At 42.6% G+C, this 23193-nt stretch overlaps 1 protein-coding gene across 8 annotated transcripts in view; it reads left to right on the forward strand.

Annotated features, from left to right (window-relative positions):
- Window positions 1-421: 421 nt before the first annotated feature.
- Window positions 422-23193, forward strand: part of KIDINS220 (kinase D interacting substrate 220) — a 175061-nt gene continuing 152289 nt past the window's right edge. For 5 of the 8 annotated variants that reach the window (XM_043542281.1, XM_037894114.2, XM_037894115.2 and 2 more), the window contains exons 1-2: window positions 422-2282; window positions 22612-22759. In XM_043542281.1, coding sequence (XP_043398216.1) covers window positions 22652-22759 — 108 coding nt within the window. In that variant the 5' untranslated portion in view covers window positions 422-2282; window positions 22612-22651. Of the gene's footprint in view, window positions 2283-17209; window positions 17283-18907; window positions 19031-22611; window positions 22760-23193 lie in introns of all 8 variants that reach the window. The other 3 variants (XM_043542283.1, XM_043542282.1, XM_043542285.1) reach the window with 3 other exon arrangements.

Below are 23193 nucleotides of genomic sequence, written 5' to 3' on the forward strand. Positions count from 1 at the left end.
TTTTTTTTTGCTGGGCTGTTTTTTTAAAGGATGGTTAACATAGTGTTATTGCAAGTGAGCTATACATCTTTCACAAGGTCCTGGATTTGAGACTCAGTCCTTCATTCCCTTCCTCTCTCCCACACATGCATATGTGTGCACACACAAACTATCAAAGCAACTTGCTTGTAGTCAGATGGTAGAACCTCTGAAGAGGTGGAGTTCCATATCACATTGCTTGAATCAGGTTGTAGACTGAGTTGGATCCTTTCCCAGTTTTTCTGTTTGTGTTCAACCCCTGCCCCCAAACTTAATTTTAACATATGCAACATAAACTTCAAATATAAATCCTTGATGGGGGGAAGAGGAGGTAAATGTGCTGGGTGAAAGAATTTTTTAGGTTTTTGTGGACCATATCCCCCACTGCACTAGTTTACAAGCATTAATATTTATCATACTATATTTATAAACACCATAAGGGTATGGTAAATGGCACTTTACAAACTCTGAAAACATCCCTAGCCTGAGCAGCTAGCAATCTAGCTCAGACAAATGTACACTGGATGACATAACAAATTCAAGATGATGTTGGGACGTCTTTTGAGATTAGTGTTTAAGGTTTTACAGAAAAAATTGGATTTGAAGGAGAAGGATGATGCTTAGGGTTGAAATCCTGGCCCCACTGGAATTCAGTGGAAGTCTGGCATTGACTTCAATAGTGCCTCTGTGTGAGGCAAGGGACAGCTGTTCCATGAGTAGGTGATAGCATAAAAGTGAGACAGGGCTGTAGGAGTATTGAGAGCAAAAGAGATCAGAAAATATATATAGGTAGGACAAAATTGTGAAGAACCTAGAAGATGAGGACAAATTGGAAAAAGATGGGAACCTTGTGAAGGGACTTGAAAACGGGGGTGGCGGTAGTGAAGTTGGAGATGATTTTAGAAGCAACATTGTTGATAAACTACAGACGTAATATGTGCAGAAGGCTAAAATCAATAACTTTCTGCATAGCATCACCAAGTCCTCCAGCTACTTAGATTCAGACAAACAGTGGAACACTTTGAATTGTGAAAAGAGCTAATTATGTCTGGGAAATGTTTGAAACTCCATAAAGCTCAGGAGGTTAACACAAGAGAGAGGGTACACTAATGGAACTACTTATGTGGATAAAATCTTGTGGGTGTTTCAAGAATCATGACCTGGCACTGACGCTCTTCAGCACAGGGAGCCGGTTATCTTGCCTTTGTTTGTAAACCCTTAGGTGCACCTCACTTCTCAGATGACCGCTGCTAGCTGAACGCTCAGAAATAACAATTCCTTTTGCTCTTAAAATGTTTGAGTTCAAGCTCATTTAAATGAATTCACAATGAGGCGCATCTCCCTTGTGAATTTAGATTACGGAGCTGAGCACAACGACTGCAGCTTTCTTTTCTGGCGATTTCAAAACAAAATTAATCAGGTCTGTGTTTATACATGCTCAGAACCCCTATCGTGGGGGTTGCACAAGTTGACTGGCTATATTCGTCGTGTAGCATCAGCTGGCCTTGAGACAAGATTGCAGTTGCAGTCTCTGCTGCAGGGACTCCTCTGGCCCCAGACACCACGGTGAGAGGCGTGCGGTGGAAGAACCCGTTCGTTAAAATAACGTCTGACAACCACCCAACAGCACAGTGGTCAGAGCTCGGTCTTCTGGGGCGGGCAGCGCCTCAGCCCGCCTGCTGCCGGCCCACACACCAACTTGCTTATCTCACTCGCCCTCTCAGCAGCCAAACGACACGCTCCTGGTGCTGGGACCGCTGAGGCCGGGAACATTTAGCAGCCGGGCAAATCCCGCCGCTCTGCCCAGGGACCAGCGGCCACGGCCCGGTGGGTGCAGCCTGAGGCCAGCGGTGGCGCTGGCGCAGAACTCCGAGCGGGGCGCCCCCGGGCAGGTTTCTCAGCCGGCAGATGCTGAGGCGGAGTCTGTTGAAGGAGGAATTACTCAGAGGAGAAGGGGAGGCTGCTGGGTTCCCGCTGCCCCCGCGGGGGTTCGAACCCCGCCCCTCCAGCTCCGAGTCTGGCACTAACGGCTAGGCCAGCCGCCTTCCTGGCATCCCCCGCCCCTCCTGTGCCCAAGGCGACGGGAGGGCTCACGTGACCGGCTCCGAGAAGGGAGTGGGGGGGACAAGGAGGAGGCAAGATGGCCGACGCCGCTGCCGGGTGCAAGTGAGGAGCCCTTTGCGCTGCCACCCCCGCCGCCGCCTCGGCAGAATCTCCCAGGACCGGAGAGGCCGCCCGCGGGGGTCGAGTCCCGCCGGCTAAGGGTAAATAGCGGGAGAGCGCGGAGCTGTCACACAAAGGGCGCGACGGAGCCGCCTTGAGCCCTCGGCGGCGGCTGCCCTGTCTACGGCCGGACGCTGGGTAGCGTCCCGGCCCCGAGTGCCGCTCGCTGCCTGGGCTGGGCAGGGCGGCGGTGAGGCTGTCCAGAGAGAGGCACCGCCCGCCTGCTCTGTCCCTCCAGCTCCCTCAGCCGCTGTGTAGGGCAAGGCAGAGCGCTGCCCGGGCCCATGAAAGGGCCCGTCCTTGGTCCATTTACACCCCTGTGCAGTGAATTTTCATTTATACCCTTCCACCACCACCCCTGTGTAGGGAATTTTCATTTACACCCCACCACCACACGCGCTTGCCCATGCACAAGCACACATTTAATGAACAGCTCATGGGACACTACGGTCATGAACAAGCACGGTTGTCAGCCACACTAGAGCATCTGTCTTCTAATGTTTTTTTTTTTTTTTCATTATTGCTAATGTGCGAAGACAAACATGGTCTTGATGCAAGGTATAACTCTCTGTCAAACCTGCTTACTCATGCCATGTTGCAGAAAATTTTAAAAAAATAAGCTGCAGAGCAGGTGGAAAGACAACATAACAAGAGGAAAGGGAATTGCTCTTCAATCCAAAAACCATATAAAAAAGTAAAAGTAATTAATTATTGATTTACTGGGTAGATGCTTTTTAAATGTCTAAAATATATTTGAGAGACGGGGTGAGGTAATATCTTTTATTGGACCAACTTCAAGAACGTTAACATCTGTAAGGCAAGTAATATAATTTTTTTTAAAGGGTTAAACGTATTCACATTATAGAGACAGTGTCATTTGAAGGAGCCATTGAAGTGAATTCATAGATTATAGCATATATGAAATGCTATAATCTAACAATTTTCTGTTTTACAGATTGTTAGTAGGATAAATATGAGAAATAAAGAAGTCTCTGTCTTTTTGAAATCTCATTACATGATAAAAAGAAATGAGTTAACAGTAAACATGTAAAGATGGGAAACTGACAAGGAGATGGGAAACTGACAAGGAAACTGCTGCAAGGAGTTAGTCTAAAACATAGATAGCACAAGATGCACTAGGTGACACACAGTGGTAAGTTAGGCTCCAATCCAGTAAATGTATCACCGCGGGTAGACTCTCGCGTTGGCATGAAGCACCGGTGAATTCACTGGGGCTCCATGTTAAGCACAGAGGTTTGCCCATATGGATCAGTTGGAAAGATAGGGGTCTAGGGATTTTTCATGGTGAATAAACCTGTTCATACATACAAGATAAGAATCAAAACAATTTTTAAAAACCTTAGATCTTTAGATTTTAATATATTATATGTCATTTTAATTTTGTTTGATTATCTTCAGTAATTGTTGTCAGAATAGCTGTAAATGTCAATTTTTTTGCATGTATCTAGATTGTTTTGTTGGCAGTTGGAGTCAGAGTTGAACACCTTGTTTTTCTTGTTAATTTAAAAGTTTATGGACTTGTCATTAACGCTATATGGGATATGTGTATGATGAGTAGTGTTAACGTTGCAAGCTAACAAATGATAAAATACTCTAGTGGAATATGGTATAGACTCAGTGTTCGCTTTTTTACCAGAGCAGAAAGTAATCTGAGCTATTACTGTACAAAATAGCAGAATGGTTGTGTATCAGAAATTAGGTCATTGGTTCTGTGTGTAGACAAAGAATTGTACATATAATTGTTCCCTATAATCATAGATCATATATCTTTTTTTATGAGTATTTCTTCCCCATTGCACATCTGAGGCACAAGTGTAGATTTTAGTAACTATGTACTATAAAATGCACTGTCTGTTTAAGGAGTCAACTAGGCATTTACTGTTAATAAAGAAAAAGATCTTAGCAGTAACATGTTGGGAATGAAAAGATGCGAGCAGAAATCCATGAAACGAGAAAGGAGTAGTGAGTGAGTCAAGGCAAGACATAACCCATGCATGAATCCAGTGCTGGTTAAGATGGAGAGGAATGATCTGATCTTTTGGCTGAATATCATGGAAAACTTCCTGAAGAGAAACTATTCCAAAGTCTAATAAGCACTATGTTGCTTGGCAGGCTAAAATCTGGTCAAAATATTAGAAAGTTTACTACAGACAACTATCTTGTTCTGGCAGGGAGATGAGATGCTTCCGTCATTAGGTCCTATGATCTTGAATGAGGCTGACTTGTTTTTCTTGGGGGGAAAAAAACCCCAAAACAGCCAAATGGGAAAGTCATGATTTTTACATAAGAACGGCCATACTGGGTCAGAGCAAAGGTCCGTCTAGCCCAGTATCCTGTTTTCTGACAGTGGCCAATGCCACTTGCCGCAGAGGGAATTAACAGAACAGGTAATCATCAAGGTATCCATCCTCTGTTGCCCATTCTCAGTTTCTGGCAAATAGAGGCTAGGGACACCATCCCTGCCCATCCTGGCTAATAGCCATTGATGGACTTATCCTCCATGTATTTATCTAGTTCTTTTTTGAATCCTGCTATAGTCTTGGCATGGCAAGAAGTTCCACATGTTGAGTGTGCATTGTGTGAAAAAATACTTCCTTTTGTTTGTTTTATACTTGCTGCCTATTAATTTCATTTGGTGACCCCTAGTTTTTCTGTTATGAGAAGGAGTAAATAACACTTCTTTATGCACTTTCTCTACACAAGTCATGATTTTATAGACCTCAATCATATCTCCCCTTAGCCATCTCTTTTCCAAGCTGAAAAGTCCCAGTCTTATTAATCTCTCCTAATACGGAAGCCGTTCCATACTCTGAATCATTTTTGTTGCCCTTTTCTGAACTTTTTTCAAGCCCAATATATCTTTTTTGAGATGGGGCGACCACATCTGCATGAGTATTCAAGAGGTGGGCGTATGGATTTATATAGAGGCAATATGATATTTTCTGTCTTATTATCTATCCCTTTCTTAATGATTCCCAACATTCTGTTCACTTTTTTGACTGCCGCTGCACATTGAGTGGATGTTTTCAGTGAACTATTCACAATGACGCCAAGATCTCTTTCTTGAGTGGTAACAGCTAATTTAGACCCATCATTTTATATGTATAGTTGGAATTATGTTTTCCCATGTGCATTACTTCGCATTTATCAACGTTGAATTTCATCTGCCATTTTATTGCCCAGTCACTCAGTTTTGTGAGATCCTTTTGTAGCTCTTCGGAATCTGCTTGGGACTTAACTATCTTGAGTAGTTTTGTATCATCTGCAAATTTTGCCACGTCACTGTTTACCCTTTTTTCCAGATCATTTATGAATATGTTGAATAGGACTTGTCCCACTATAGACCTCTGGGAGACATCACTCCTTATCTCTCTCCATTCTGAAAACAGACCATTTATTCCTACCCTTTGTTTCCTATCTAACCAGTTACCAATCCATGAGAGGACCTTCCCTCTTATCCCATGACTGCTTACTTTGCTTAAAAGCTTTTGGTGAGGGACCTTGTCAAAGGCTTTCTGAAAATCTAAGTACTCTATATCCTGAATGTGATTTAGAGAATCATGTTGTCAGCAAGAAATATTGTGATAAGAACATTATTAAGCAGGCTTATTTTCTGGGCCACAGTTGGGTTCCACTTGGTGCAAAGATCACACAGAATGGATTATTCTTCCTTACTACAGTCATTTGAGATAGTTCACATTGGTACTTTTGTTTGCTTTGAAACTTTATTTTTCTTTAAAAGAATTGTTTGAAACAGAAAATGACAGTAATTACCATGCTTTTATTATGTAGAAGTTTTCAGTATATTATAGGAAATAGGTAGTGCAATATATTACTAAAATCCAAATGTATTGGATCAATCACTTGTTGTTCATCCACCAATATTTAAATTCTGTCTTAAGAGTGCAAGATTTTTCTGGCAAGATTTATGCTTTAAAAACCCTTGTCACATACTGTTCATGGGTCTGTTATCTGCTAGATGTTTATTTTCTTTTAATGTTTGCTCTTTTTATTAAGCAGGGAAGTTAGACTTATAAGGTAGTAATTACCACTTTTTAGCCTTTGTTTAAAATATATACTGCATTTGCTTTGTTCCAGTCTTTTGGTACCTTCCCAATTCTCAGTGACTCTTCATAAATTTTTTGACTCTGATATGTAGTTTTTATAAAGGCTGTCTGATTTCTCCTTGTTCCTTAACTGACTCATTCAAACATGGGGAGGAAAAAATGCTTTCAAATGCTGAGAAAAGATAACAATCAACATAGGGTATTAGTCAGGAGGGGAATTGAGACAAGGGGGAGATGATTCAGGAGAGGATTACTGAGGTGTTCTCACAAACATTCATCCTGCCTTTTCCTGAGGGCCAGAATTAGATCTCCCCAAGCCCTTGTCTTCAACCTCTTGTCCATCATTTGGCGGGAGGGCTGTATGAAAATTTGACTATAATTAGATGTTAATTAGAATTCTGACCAAAAAACTTATATTGGTCCTCAGGACCTACTGAAGTGTATTTAAAAGGAGGCAGCACTTCTTACACATGGTACCTGCAACATTACCTAGTTTGTGATACAGTATTGGTTATTATAATACTCTGGTACTTCCTGGTGAAAATAGTTGCTGCTTTTCTATTCCATATGATCAGTTCAAGTTGAACCCTTTTGCTCCTTCCACTGTGTCAGGCAGTCCCTGCTCCAATATTAGCTATTCTTCTTCATCTATTAGACCCTCAGATGGGTTGGATACTATGTCAGTAAATCATATTTGTTATCAATTGAATAACCATTAAATACATTAGGAGCAAGAGAAACATGAAGTAAAGTGTAGGTCCACTATTAGCATGGCAGGATAGCTAATAACTGATGACATCAAAATGGCTGAGGTGTTTGATGCCGGTTTTGCTTTAGTCTTCACCGAAAAGTTTAATGGTGAGCAGATATGTAAGACAATTACCATTAACAACCAGGGGAAAGAACACAAGCCAAAATAGTGAAAGAACAGGTTAAAGACTATTTAGATGAGTCGGATGTCTTCAAGTTGGAAGGTCCTGATAAAATTCATTCTAAGTACTTACGGTACTGAAGCAATCTTGGAACCATTAGCAATTATCTTTGAAAACTCCTGGAGGATGGGTGAGGTCCCAGAAGACTGAAGAAGGGAAAATATAGTACCTATATTTAAAAAGAACAGAGAGGATCTGGGAAATTATAGACTGGTCAGCCTAACTTCAATGCCTGGAAAGATACTGGAACAAATTATTAATCAATTTGTAAGCACCCAGAGGATAACGGGTTTATAAGGAATAGTCAGCATGGATTTGTCAAGAACAAATTATGCCAAACCAACCTAACATCCTTCTTTGACAGGGTTCCTGGCCTAATGAGTAGGGGGAAAGCACTAGACATGTTGTATTTTAATTTTTTTAAGGCTTTTCACACAGTCACATATGACATTCCCATAACTAAGAAACTAGGAAAATGTGGTCTAGGTGAAATTACTGTTAAGGTGGGTGAAAAACTGTACTCAAAGAGTAGTTATCAACGGTTTGCTGTCAAACTGGGAGGGCATGTCTGGTTGAGTACCACAGGGGGCAGTCTTTGGTCCAGTACTATTCAACATTTTCATTAATGACTTGGATAATGGATTGGAGAGTATTTGCGGATGACACCAAGCTGGGAGGGGTTGCAAGCACGATGGAGGACAGGATTAGAATTCAAAATGATCTTGACAAATTGGAGAATTGATTTGAAATCAACAAGACTACCCGCTCAAAGGTGACCAAGAATGCTTCTTGGTTGCCCCCGGGCCCATTTTTGAGAGTCTGATGGGCTGCCTGCTGGGTGGAGGACATTATCTGAGGGTCCTGGTGCCATGGCATTAGATGCAACCTGCGGCTGCAGGAGTGTTGCTGCCTGCTGAATTAGGTGTGGCTATAGTTCCTGCTGCTTTGCTACCAGCTCTTGGAGTAGCTGCTGCTGCTGTTGGGCCGCTTGCTGTTGCTTCTGGGCAGTAGCTGACCCTGCTGTTGCTGGACTGCCTGCTGTTGTTGGCTCTCTTCTTGGGCCGATATGCTGGCACGTCTGCTGTCCTTCTAACAGGACTGGGCTGGTGCCTGCATTCTCCTTCAGTTATCACTGGGGGTGGAGTGGGGTGGGGAAGGGATTTGCATCAGAGTCCAGTGGTATCAGCCTGTGATGAGAGTCTGTGGGGCTGGGGGTAGGGAAACCCAGGCCTGTCCTGCTTCATCAGGTTCCATCAGGCCCTGTGATTGGCACATTGGATATGTGACCTGGGGGCGGATGCCACAAGCCTGCTCCCTGAGTCACTTTCTACCTGTTGTCAGGGGGGTTCTCCCTGACAGTGATTTGGAGGCCCGCTGTTTCTGGTCTCAATGGGGCAGCTCAGAAACAGGGTCTGGTCTGGGTAGTGTGGAGCTCCTCCGGCCTCTCTGCAGGAGCAAACAGTTTAGGATTTCTCCCTTACTCTGCCCGGCTTTGTGTCCTCCGTTTTGAACATGTCCAGCAGGTGCAGCTGGGTGGGGCCTTCTGGGCCCGGAGCTCCTCTTTAATCCTTGGTTCCCCAATGTGGGGCTTATACACCCCGTCACACGGATATGTAGGTTAGATATAAGGAAAAACTTACTTACTGTAAGAGTAGTTGAGCTCTGAAATAGGCTTACATAAGAGGTTGTGAAATCCCCATCGCTGGAGGTTTTTAGGAACAGGTTGGAAAAACACCGTTCAGGGATGGTCTAGGTTTACTCGGTATAGCCTCAGTGCAGAGGGAAGGATTTGATCACTTCTGAGGTTCCTTCTAGCCCTACATTTTACTCTGATGCTATTATTGCAAAATATGGAATGATAGGGAAAAAATGTTTAAAATTAGACTAGGCAACTCAGACAGTAAATTGCAGCATTTTTTTGTAAAGCCCACATTTACTCTCAGTAAAAACAGCAATGATTTGCTGATTTACCAAAAATCTAGTCTATCTAAACTGCAAGAGCTCCTAAAGCTAGCTGCACAGGTCCTGACAAACAAAACCTGTAAGCTTCTATTTACTCTCACAATCCTACTCACACCAGTTTCAAATTCCATAGAGGGAAAAAAATGTTATTTCATGTTAACCTTTGCAGTCACTCAGTATACTCTCTCATAGATCTCTCATGTTTTTAAGATCACGGATGAGTTTTGCCTATTTGGTTTTTCAACTTTGAATGAACTAGTTGAATCAGCTGAAATGATTTCAAAATATTTTCTCTGTACCTGCAGAAGAAGCTACTGAAGTCAAAAATAATTTGGTACTTCAACAAATTCTCCACTAGTTCAGTGGTTTGACTTTCTATAAAACGTTGACAGCACAGATTAACTGCTTGAATAGTAAGATTAGGCCTTAACATAGGTTGTCATAATTTCAAATTTAACATTAAGTAGGTTTATTTTAAAAACGAAAAATAAACATTTTTGATTTAAATAAATTATTTTTGTATAAAACTTGAATTTTATCCACTTGACTTCTCTATTCAAAATTTACAAAAGAAACCAAAATAAAACTATACAAAATTCAAAGAGCATAAAAACTACCCCGTGTGAAATTCCACACTGATTGACCTACTGCTTTTAGACTTAACAGGAATTTCTCCCATTTTGAGCCCAATTAAGAATGCAGTCCTAATTTATGGAGTTGCAACTGGGTGCCTCCATATTTACTTCAAAGAGACCTCAATCAGGAGGATCACTGCTGTTGCAGTAGTTTACTGTACAGATGCTGATTGATCGCCTGCCTCAAAGAACTTAAAAGAAAAAATGGCTAATGGAGGAAGAACAATTTAGAAATTAGGCTTAATCATACTTTCAGGATTTTATTCCTAAAAGGAGAGAGTCTTAATTTTAAGGAGGTAATTATTTTATGTCCGTGACATGTGGGAACCCTAAACAACAGTTTTACTGTGCTGTTAAGAAATGGTTTATTTCCTGGTGCTTAGCATTTCAAAAAGTAAAACTTCAGAGTACATCTAACATAACAGATTTGTTTAAGCCACTGTTGATATTTTTTTTTTGAGGACTGCAATGTCAGTTATTTAGCTATTTCCTGAAGGTTTAATTGATATCTGAGGGATAAAAATCTACATTAAATCAGAATGTTCACCAGTTGAATAATTTACAAGGCTGTGCATTTATCTACAGTGCAACAGGACTGTCTTTGCACTTTTGAAATGTGGAAGTCAGTGACATTAAGGGAAGAATCTTGCTTTCAGTAGGGAAGGTATGCTGAATACTGTGTTCCCTCATACTCACTGTAGAATTGCTAACTGAGAATTTGCTGATAAAATGTTGACCACAAATACGTAGTGTAATTTATTCTGAAAACATTCACCATTTTTTGCTAATACATTTTATTTATTGCAACTTTTTTTTGGTATAGAAATATTTGTTCCTCTGGCAGAATGTTTTCAAGAAAATGTCAGAATATAATAATATGTAGAAAATGACAGAGTAGAAGGCTAATCAGTAGACTTTAAAAAAAATAGTAGTTTTGTTGGAATTACAAAATATAATTTTAAAAGTTTAATATTAACTGAAAAGTTTTGTGTTTGCAGTGCCTATTGTTGCAATGGTTGATAAATGTTACTGTGGCAGTCTTTTCCTTATTGGGCTATTAGGCCTTCTTACAGCAAGGTACTTAACCCTTGTTTAACTTTAAGCATGTGGATATTCCATTTGGCATGGGATTAAGTACCTTGTGAATTAGAGCTGTAGTGCTAAAAACAGTGGATGGAAGTAATGTTTTACTTAGGCCTAGTCTACACCGTGGCAATGCTTTAACGTGGCTTGTGTAGTCACGGCATTTTAAAAAACCACCTCCATGAGCGGCGTAGCTACCAGCGCTGGGGGCAGAGCTACCAGCGCTGGTGCACTGTCTACACTGGCGCTTTACAGTGCTGAAACTTGTAGTGCTCAGGGGTGTGTTTTTTTCACACCTCTGAGCAAGAAAGTTGAAGTGCTGTAAAGTGCCAGTGTAGACAAGCCCTAATTCTGTTGATGCCTTTTATATGATTTTGTTTGAGGGGATATCAAACCCCTTTGTATGTTGGCCACATCATAGCATGCTCAGGATGTGAACTTTAGATTGTCTGTATTGTTCCTCTTTGTGATACATTGTGGCAGCTGACTACGCATCCATAATTTCTTATGGGATGGAAAAAACTCACATTTCTGTTTTTCTCCTGTGACTGTCAAGCCCTCATGGCAACAAAGCGACAAAAGCTGATAGGAACCACTGCAGAAATGGCTGAAGCAGGGACTGCTGCACTGGGAGAAGGGAGGGGGGGGACAATGGGCCCCAACCAGGGCTACCCCAACACAATCCATACCCAGAACTGTGCAGGGGAGACACTTCTTTCCCAAGCACTAGGAACCAACCTGCTATCTGGCCTTGAGAAAAGAAACTGCACGCCCAAGCCAGCCAGAAACTAGCTGATAGGAGCAGCGAAAGGGGGGGACTCCTATACGCTGATCTCTGAGAAATTTCTGCAGTTTTGACCAAACTTACTCTGCCTTGTGCTGATTAACAATTTGCTCCAACTCCCATCTGCCCCCTCTCTAACAGTTTCTTAATTTCAGCCTCACTCCATACCTACCCCTCTTGCCTTTCTCTTTGCCCCTGCCCTAATCTGCTCATCACCTTCACTTTTCTTTAATTTTAGCTTAAGATTTCCTAACTATCCCCTAACACAGATTTCAGAGTAGCAGCCGTGTTAGTCTGTATTCGCAAAAAGAAAAGGAGTACTTGTGGCACCTTAGAGACTAACCAATTTATTTGAGCATCCGATGAAGTGAGCTGCTCACGAAAGCTTATGCTCAAATAAATTGGTTAGTCTCTAAGGTGCCACAAGAACTCCTTTTCTTTTTCCCTAACACAGAGGTTCTCAACCTTTTTCTTTCTGAGGCCCCCCCAAACATGCTATAAAAACTCCACAGGCCACCTGTACCACTATAAGTGGTTTTTTGCATATAAATGCCAAGGCCAGTATTAGGAGGTAGCAAGCAGGGCAATTGCCTGGGGCTCCATGCCACAGGGGCCCCCACAAAGCTACATTGCTCAAGCTTTGGCTTCAGCCCCGGGTGGTGGAGCTCAGGGCCCTGGGCTTCAGCCCCATGCAGTGGGGCTTCGGCTTTCTACCCTGGGTTCCAACAAGTCTAATGCTGGCCCTGCCTAGTGGCCCGCCAGTGGGTCCCAGACACCGGATTGAGAACCACTGCCCCGGAACACTACCTCCACAAGTGGAATTAACAGGATATTTGCCACCATCACATTGTTCATTGTGCTTGTATATTATATTCCTTTCACATACCCTGTGTCTGATATGTCTATTTAGATAGTCTCTGCCCCAAAGTATGCACAATCTACTTTCGTGCTTGTATAGAACCTAGCACAATGGGGCCCATTATTATAATAATGGATGCTTATATACTAATTATCCTGTTTGTCTGGAATGGATTGTAATTTTTAAATCATGTCTGTTGGAATTATTAATAATATAAATTTTTAATATTAATATGGGAGACCACCAGACACCAATTTAACCACGAATTCTTTAAGTAGTCTAAAGACCAAATAGTGCTTTGTATAATTGCTCCAAACAGCCTAAAAATAAGTAGTCACTACATCCAATACACTAACAAGGTATTCATAAGCATGTGATCAGTATACTCATAAATAGCCCAGACTTAGGAAAACTGTCTCATCCTGGTATGCTCCAGCATGATGAGATAGGGTCTGACAAAGAACCCACAAATTCGTAACAAGAGTTATACCCTTTAACAAACAAATGGCATAGCCAATTACCATTTTAGCTAACAAACCAATTTGAGACAGTTCCGCCATCTTTATTTCCAGATTTAATTTAGATAACATTTCCAACCTCCTTTCTCCCTAAGGTCTTTTCTCGTTGCCTCTTCTGCTGACCAACACCTTTTTTTGTTTTGTTTTGTTTTTTTGGTCAGACCTGGTTTCAAATAGGCTTCACTTTTAAGATAACGCTGGTATGTGATGTAGAAAGGTCTATGTTGGCTCCTTTTAAGACATTCTTGTTTTCTTATTTAAAACCATCTGTAGTCACCCCTATTTGTCAGAGTGAGGTCTTCTTTTTAGAAATTCCCCTTATCTCATTAGTTATTCTTTTAACCAGACATCTTCCCTGCTTCATTCTGTCTGGCTTTATAACTCATTATTTTCAAGTCCTTCCTTCTACTTGCTGGTCAGGGTCTTTCTTTACAACACACACACTGTGACGTTCCCCTCCAGTGTTATCCGGACTGGCGATCTGCTAGGTCACTTCAATCCTTGAATCTGGGAACCAGCCTTACCCTGCTCTGCTGTGAGAACCCCCACCCCTGGGCTGTTCACGCACAGCTTCTGGCATGTAAACTGCTCTGGGATTGTGCAACTGAATGACACTAGACAATATCTCCAGTCCCAGACACAACCCTAGGAACCTCTGTCATGCAGTGCCCAGTTATGCCCACTGGACGCTGCAAGCTTATATGAGTTTGTCAATTTAACAAAGAAATGGATACGTACTAGGCCTGTTATCCCAAGGGGAGCCTCTGACATGCTTCAAACCAAACACGCTGCTTCAGGTAGAATAAACAAACACATTTATTAACTATAAAGATAGATTTTAAATGATTGGTTTAAGAGTAGCAGCTGTGTTAGTCTGTATTCGCAAAAAGAAAAGGAGTTACCCATTACCATAAACCCATTGTTTCATGTTATCTATGTATATAAATCTCCTCACTGTATTTTCCACTTTATGCATCCGATGAAGTGAGCTGTAGCCCACGAAAGCTTATGCTCAAATAAATTTGTTAGTCTTTAAGGTGCCACAAGTACTCCTTTTCATTTTAAATGATTATAAGTCAAAACATAACAAGTCAGATTTGGTCAAATGAAATAAAAGCAAAATGCATTCTAAGCTGATCTTAACACTTTCCATGACCTTACAAACTTAGATGCTTCTCATCACAGGCTGGCTGGTTCCTCTTCAGCCAGGCGCTCCCCTTTGATCAGTGCTTCAGTCGCTTGGTGTGGTGTCTGTAGATGTAGGTGAAAGAGAGAGGAAGAGCATGGCAAATGTCTCTCCCTTTTATCATGTCCTTTCTTTCCTCTTGGCTTTGCCCCCCCCCCCTTCAGAGTCAGGTGAGCATTACCTCATCGCAGTTCCAAACTGACCAGAGGAAGTGGGGTGACTCCCTCGAGAGTCTAACAGATTCTTTTGTTGTTGCCTAGACCAGTGTCCTTTGTTCCTGTGAGGCTGGGCTGGGTTTGTCTCATACCTGCCCTGATGAGGTGTGAACTGCCTCTCTGCTCTTGGAGAGTTTTTCTCTGGGCTTATTTTAAGCCATGAAGGATGCATTTTCAGCCTCATAACTATATACATGAAATTACAACCTATAACAACATTACTATAACATCACTGTAACAACAATGCTCAGTGCATCATGAGCCTTCCGAAGACACCCGACATGACAAACTTTGCATAGGATACCACACAATCATTTTACAAGGATGAACATGGGGGTGCTGGGTGTTCCCCCGAGGTGCAGAGTGTCACACACACACATTAGCTAATTCTAATTCTTTAATTTTGTATTTATCCTAAGTGGCCTTCCATAATGTCATTAAATCATGACTTTCAGATGGAGAATTGAGGTATGTAGAGATTAAGTGACTAGCCTAAAGTCATGCAGTCTATGGAAGAGTTGTAAATAGAACCCAGTTCTTTTCCAGTGTCCTAGTCCACTGCCCGAATCACAAGATCATCCTCATTCTTGTGGATGAGGACAGCAGCATAAAATGAATCCATAGCAGCTTTGAGATTGTTCTGCCTTTTCTGTGATTATGTAGAGATGTTTGAGTAGAAAATTTGCTAAGCTTCATTAAACGCTGGGCTGCCTGGGTAAAGTTTTTGGTGTCTGTGCTGACTACAGGAAATTATACCCTTCTGGATATCACATGACTTTCTGTCATTGAGGAATTGCTGTTATCTATTATGTACATGGCATGTGCAGCAGGCATGGGTGAAGATGCCAAGATTTGTCACCAACCTAATTAATGAGGTAGACAGAATCACTGTAGAGCAGGTAGCATTGATTTGCATTGCCATAATTACTGGATGTTATCAGCACAGCAGCCAAGAAGAATTGGGATGATATGCTTACCTATCCTCATTAAGGACATGAAGGGTTACATTTTAGTTGTGAGGAGACATATGGTATTGGTCCATTAGTAGATGGAAATGGTATAGTTGTAAACAGTAAGGCAGAAGCATTTTAATATTTCTGTTCTATTTTTGGGGACAAACAGATGAGATTGTTATCGCCATTTCATGAGACTTTCTTTCCATTCCACTAGTATCTCTGGAGGATGTTAAACAGAAGCTTCTAAAATTAGACATTTTCATATCAGCAGATCCAGATAACTTTCATCCACGAATTTTAAAAGAGCTGGCTGAGATGCTCATTGAACCATTAATATTGATTTCAATAAGTCTTGGAGCACTGGAGAAGTTCCAGAAGATTGGAAAGAAAGCTAATGTAGGGCCCTATGAAATCCCTTTTATTATTGTGGATTTTTGGATTTATTTTCTGATTTTGTTTTTTTCCATTTTTATGGTATTTTTTAAATCAAAACTGTTTGATACATTGACAACAAATAAGTAGCCTTACTATAAATGCATGAAAGTGTTCAGAATTGGACTGCAGTGTGAAAAACTGATTTTGCAAAAAAAAAACCCCAAAACCCTACAATTTAAACAGATATACAGTATAAGTATATGGTAAAAGTAACATATTTTAAATCACTTTTTAAAGTAGTACTTGGTAATATGACCAAACTGACATTGTTGACAGTAACACAAGAAGTCCACTGACCTGTGTGTGGGGGAGGAGGGAGTGTGTGTGTGGAGTGAGGGAGTGTGTCCACTGCTTTCTTGTTAAGCACAGCACTTGCCAGCTTGAACGCTTGTTCAGACAACTGCAACCGCTCCTGAGCCTGAGGCTAGTGCACAGACAGGTGCTCCCCTATCCCCCTACCCTGGCTCAGCAGAGACCAGGTATACAGGCGGGGGACACCCTGACAGCCCCCTATCCTCCCCAGCTCTGCACAGCAGATCAGGAGGCTCTGATCCAGACCAGCTTGACTCTCTTAAGTGCAGCTGCACGTAGCTCAGTTGTGCAGCCCGCCCTGTCTGCCTGCCTCTGTGGTTCTGGTGCCGGAGAAAGCAGGATTCCACATTAATGTTTTGATTCTGTGATTTGGTCTGTGTTCTCATTAACACAGATTTCATAGGGTACTATTAATGTTGTGCCAGTTTTTAAAAAGGGTAAATGGGACGACCCGGGTAATTACTGGCCTGTCAGCCTGACATTGATCCCAGGCAAGGTAATGGAGTGGCTGATATGGAACTTGCTTAATAAAGAATTAAAGGAGGGTAATGTAATTCATGCAAATCAACATTGGCTTATGGCAATACCTTTCAACCTTTGGTCTGTGGGCCCCTGGGGGGTCCGCTGACTATGTCTAAAATTTTCAAAGAGGTCTGCATACCCATTTGAAATTTTTTAGGGGGTCTGTAAATGAAAAAAAGGTTGAAAACCACTGCTTTATGGAAAACAGATCCTGTCAAACTAACTTGATTTTTTTTTTAAATGAGGTTACAAGTTTGCCTGACAAAGGTAATAACGTTGATGTAGCATATTATGACGTGGTACCACACAATATTTTGATTAAAAAACTAAAATGATATAAAATTAACATGATGTACACAAAAACTGGCTAACTGGTGTCAAAATGTAATTGTAAATGGGGAATTGTCATTGTATCACAGTGTTTTCAGTGGGGCCCTCAGGGATCAATTCTTGACCCTATGCTATTTGACATTTTTTTCAGTGATCTGGAAGAAATCATCAAAATTATCACTGATAAAGTTTGCAGATAACACGACACAAAAATTAGGGGAGTGGTAAGTAATAAAGAGGGCAGGTCACTGATTCAGAGGGATATGGATCGCTTGCAAACTAAGTGCAAGCAAACAATATGCATTCTAATACAGCCAAATGTAAATGTATACATCTAGGAACAAAGAGTGTAGGCCATACTTCAAGGAGGGGGGACTCTCTCTTGGGAAGCAGTGACTCTGAAAAAGATTTGGGGGTTGTGGTGGATAATCAGCTGAACATGAACTCCTAGTATGACGCTATGGCCAAAAGAGTTAATGCGATCCTTCGATGCAGAAACGGGGGAATCTCAAGTAGGAATAGAGAGGTTATTTGATCTCTATGTTTTGGCATTGGTCCAACTGCCACTGCTCTCTACAATTCAAAAGGATGTAGATAAACTGGAGAGGTTGGTTGAGAGAAGAGCCACAAGAATGATCATTAAAGGATTAGAAAACAGTCCTTAGAGCGATGAGCTCAATCTGTTTAGCTCAACATTCTAGCACATTAGAAGCAAGAGGAAGACCAAGGATAGGGTAGGCCTGTTACTCAATGAAGCGGGAAAAACAATAACAGAAAATGTGGAAATGGCAGAGATGTTTAATGACTTTGTTTCGGTTTTCACCAAGAAGGTTGGTGGTGATTGGACGTCTAACATAGTGAATGCCAGTGAAAATGAGGGAGGATCAGAGGCTAAAATAGGGAAAGAACAAGTTAAAAATTATTAAACAAGTTAGAGATCTTCAAGTCACCAGTGCCTGATGAAATGCATGCTAGAATACTCAAGGAGTTGACTGAGGAGATATCTGAGCCATTGGCAATATCATTGAAAAGTCATGGAAGATGGGAGAGATTCCAGAAGACTGGAAAAGGGCAAATATAGTGCCAATCTATAAAAAGGGAAATAAGGACAACTTGGGGAGTTACAGACAAGTCAGCTTAACTTCTGTACCCGGAAAGATAATGGAGCAAATAATAAAGCAATCAATTTGCAAACGTCTAGAAGATAATAAGGTGTCAGGGTTCCCTCCCCACTCTGAACTCTGGGGTACAGATGTGGGGACCCACATGAAAGACCCCCTCAACTTATTTCTACCAGCTTAGGTTAAAACTTCCCCAAGGCACAAATCCCTTCTTGTCCTTGGACGGTATTCGCTGCCACCACCAAGTGAGTTAGACAGAGATTCAAGGAAAAGAATCACCTGGTGTTCGTGTTCTCCAAAATATTCCCCCCCAAACCCCTTTACCCCCTTTCCTGGGGAGGCTTGAGAATAATATCCTCACCAATTGGTACAGGTGAGCACAGACCGAATCCCTGGGTTTTTAGGACACTAAAACCAATCAGATTCTTAAAAAAAAAACAACTTTATTATCAAGAAAAAAAGTAAAAGAAGCTCCTCTGTAAAATCAGGATGGAAGGTAATTTTACAGGGTAATCAGATTCAAAACACAGAGAATTCCCCTCTAAGCAAAACTTTAAAGTTACAAAAAACAGGGATAAACCTCCCTCTAAGCATAGGGAAAATTCACAAGCTAAAACAAAAGATACTCTAACGCACTTCCTTGCTATTACTTACTATTCCTGTAATTTTAGATGTATCATTCAGTAGGAGCTGGATTACTTGTTTGATCTCTCTCTCTGTCTCCCTAGAGAACACATACAGAGCACAAAAACAAAGCCCCTCCCCTCCCAGATTTGAAAGTATCTTCTTTCCCCATTGGTCCTTCAGGTCTGGTGCCAACCGGGTTAATTGAACTGATTAACCCCTTACAGGTAAGGGGATTCTGTACCTCTGGCCAAGAGGGATTTTATTTTCATAGAATCATAGAATATCAGGGTTGGAAGGGACCTCAGGAGGTCATCTAGTCCAACCCCCTGCTCAAAGCAGGACCAATCCCCAATTTTTGCCCCAGATCCCTAAATGGCCCCCTCAAGGATTGAACTCACAACTCTGGGTTTAGCAGGCCAATGCTCAAACCCTTGAACTATCCCTCCCCCCACAACCTTTACTGCATACATAAAGGTTGTTACCCTTCCCTTTATATTTATGACATAAGGTGATAAGTAACAGTCAGCATGGATTTGTCAAGAACAAATCATGTCAAACCAACCTGATAGCTTTCTTTGACAGGGTAACAAGCCTTATGGATGAGGGGAAGTGGTAGACGTGGTATATCTTGATTTTAGTAAAGCTTTTGATACTGTCTTGCATGACCTTATCATAAACAAACTAGGGAAATGCAACCCAGATGGAGCTACTATAAAGTGGGTGCATATCTGTGGTTCACAGTCATGCTGGAAGGGCATGATGAGTGGGGTCCCACAGGGATCAGTTCTGGGTCCGGTTCTGTTCAATATCTTCACCAATGATTTAGATAATGGCATAGAGAGTATACATATAAAGTCTGTGGACAATACCAAGATGGGAGGGATTGCAAGAGCTTTGGAGGATAGGATTACGATTCAAAATGATCTGGACAAACTGGAGAAATGGTCTGAAGTAAATAGGATGAAATTCAACAAGGACAAATGCAAAGTACTCCACGTAGGAAGGAACAATCAGTCACACACATACAAAATGGGAAATGACTGCCTAGGAAGGGGTACTGTGGAAAGGGATCTGGCGGTCACAGTCAGTGTTCCTTCTAATTTTTCCCACCCATGTGTGGAATGAATTTTGTTATGTGCACCAATATGGAGGTGATGTGTGACATATCACCTCCATATTGGTGCACATAACAAAATTCATGTGGTGGGGGTGTGGCTGAGGGGTTTGGAGTGCGGGAGGGGGCTCAGGCTGGGGCAGAGTGTTGGGGTGTGAGGGCTCCAGCTGGGGGTGTGGGCTCTGGGATGGGGCTCGGGATGAGGGGCTCAGGACTGGGGCAGAGGGGTTTGGGGTGTAGGAAGGTGCTCCAGGGCTACAGCGGGAAGAGAGGTCTCTCCCAGGACCTGGGCTGGCGGGGAGAGGTGCGTCTCCCTGCCATGGGAGCTCTGGGGCTGGGGCTGCAGGATAGGTGCCCCTTCCCTGGCCGCAGCAGGGCCAGGCCACGCCTGGGTAAGGGTTGGGCCTGGGCCGGGCTGGGCCACTCTGGCCGTATGTCGGGTCAGGCTGCCCGCGTCTGGGGCCCGCAGCAAAGTTGGGGCCAACAGAGGGGTGCCTGGTCGTGGCAGGTTGGGGTGGGGGTGGGGCACCCCTGCGCCGGTCCATCCCCAGCTGCGGCAGGTACTGGGTGGGTTTCCTGAGCGCTTGCACAGTGCTAAATAGGCTGCTGTGCAGCTGTGCAGCTGACAGGGAGATTAGGTCATAGTGGACCAGAAGCTAAATATGAGTCAACAGTGTAACACTGTTGCAAAAAAAGTGAACATCCTTCTGGGATGTATTAGCAGGATTGTTGTAAGCAGGACAAGAGAAGTAATTCTTCTGCTTTGCTCCGCACTGATTAGGCTTCAACTGGAGTATTGTGTCCAGTTCTGGGTGCCACGTTTCAGGAAAGATGTGGACAAATTGGAGAAAGTCGAGAGAAGAGCAACAAAAATGATCAAAGGTCTAGAAACCCTGACATTTGAGGGAAGATTGAAAAAATTGGGTTTGTTTAGTCTGGAAAAGCAAAGACTGAGAGGGGACATAACGGTTTTCAAGTACATAAAAGGTTGTTACAAGTGGGTGGGAGAAAAATTGTTGTTCTTAACCTCTGAGGATAGGACAAGAAGCAATGGGCTTAAACTGCAGCAAGGGAGGCTTAGGTTGGACATTAGGAAAAACTTCCTAACTGTCAGAGTGGTTAAGCCCTGGAATAAATTGCCTAGCGAGGTTGTGGAATCTCCATCATTGGAGATTTTTAAGAGCAGGTTAGACAAACACCTGTCAGGGATGATCTAGAACAGAGGTGGGCAAACTTTTTGGCCCAACTGCCATATCGGGATGCGAAACTGTATGGAGGGCTGGGTACGGAAGGCTGTGCCCCCCCTAAACAGCCTGGGCCCCTCCCACTTCCCACCCCCTGACTGCCCCCCTCAGAACGCCCCACCCATCCAACCCCACCACTCCTTGTCCCCTGACCGCCCCCTCCCGGGACCCCCACTCATAACTGTCCCCCTGGAATCCCCCCATCCCTTGCCTCCGCTCAAGAACCTCTGCCCCATCCAACTGCCCCCTGTTCCCTGTCCCCTGAATGCCTCCCGGAACCCCCTGCCCCTTACCCAACCCCCCCACCCCCTTACCATGCTTCTCAGAGCAGCATGTCTGGCAGCTGTGCCGCCGGGCCAGAGCTAGACACGCTGCCGCTCTGCGCTGCAGGAGCGCATGGCCCCGCCGCCCAGAGGGCTGCCTGCGCAGCGACGTGGCTGCAGGGGAGGGGGGACAGTGGAGGAGGGGCCGGGGACTAGTGCTCAGGGGCCGGGCAGGACGGTCCTGTGGGCCAGGTGTGGCCCGTGGGCCATAGGTTGCCCACCTCTGATCTAGAATGATAATACTTAGTCCTGCCATGAGTGCAGGGGACTGGATTAGATGACCTCTTGAGGTCCCTTCCAGTTCTGTGATTCTAGGAACATAAAGAAGATTAAGGGGTGACTTGATTACAGTTTATAAGTATCTGCACAGGGAACAACTATTTAATAGTGGGCTTTTCAATATATTAGAGATTGGTATAACACAATCCAATGGCTGGAAGTTGAAGCTAGACAACTTGATGACAAATTCAGGGTAGAAATAAGTCATAAATTTGTGATGGTGAGAATAATTGACCATTGGAATAATTTACCAAGGGTCATGGTGGATTTTCCATCACTGATCACTTTTAAATCAACATTGGATATTTTTCTAAAAGATACGCGCTAGGAATTATTTCGGGGAAGGTCTATTTCCTGTGTTATAGAGGAAGTCAGACCGGATGATCACAGTGGTCCCTTCTGACCTTGGAATCGATGCATCTATTAGGGGCAGAACTCTTAAAAATAACTGAAATGATTGAGTTTGGTATATAGTTTGTGGCCAACTGTGCTGCAATTGAGTTCCTATATACTAAGAAATATGCAACACAGGTAATACCTTTCAGGGGGACAAGAACATTTGTACAGTCCTGTACGGTACATATATAAACTGTGAAAGAATATTATCTGTTTCCTTCAGAACCTGTTGTTCCTGCACAATGCTAAGGATAGGGTAAACCCTTGAATTTTCAAAGAACTGCAAAAGATTTAGCAACTCGGTCTTCATTTAAATGTCGATTTAGAGTTGTTAGTCACGGAAATGTTTTATTGCTGAGAGTCGCAGATACTTATGTGCAATCAGCAGTTTGGTTTCTGTAATAAAATCAAATCTTGTTTACTAATACTTTTTTTTTTTTTAAATACAGGTATATATTGTTATAGAAGTACTTGAAGTACTATCTAAAAATGGCAAGTCTCATGACTCAGAGTCTTGTGACCTATGTGGAAGAGGAAAATGTTCCTGCTCTAAAAGCACTTCTTGAGAAGTGCAAAGATGTGGATGAAAGAAATGAGGTAAGATGAGTTTTTCAAAGATTTCTTGAATATTGTTACATGTTAATTGCAGGATGAATAACTGATATGATATCACACTGGCTATTTAACGATGATAAATTCCTATCCAGTCATTTTCTTCTGTGGTCCTTTCTTTGTCCTTGAATTGTACTCTCAGCTCATAAGAGCCATACTGTGGCCTATCTATCTTAGGTATTTAGATGGTCTCCATTGATGTAGTATCTGACTGCCTCACAATCTTTCAGTATATTTCTCCTCACAACACCCTTGTGAGGTAGGAAAATAATATTATCCTCATTTTAGATATGGGGAATTGATGCACAAAGAAACTAATGGTTGTGTGACATTCTCCAGAGTGCAACCTGGACTGCTGTGTTCCCTTACCTCTCCAGCCTGGAATGCTTTTTACACTGCTTTGCTGGTGAACGGCAAAC

The sequence above is a fragment of the Chelonia mydas genome, chromosome 3, assembly GCF_015237465.2.
Source record: "Chelonia mydas isolate rCheMyd1 chromosome 3, rCheMyd1.pri.v2, whole genome shotgun sequence".
NCBI lineage: Eukaryota > Metazoa > Chordata > Testudines > Cheloniidae > Chelonia > Chelonia mydas.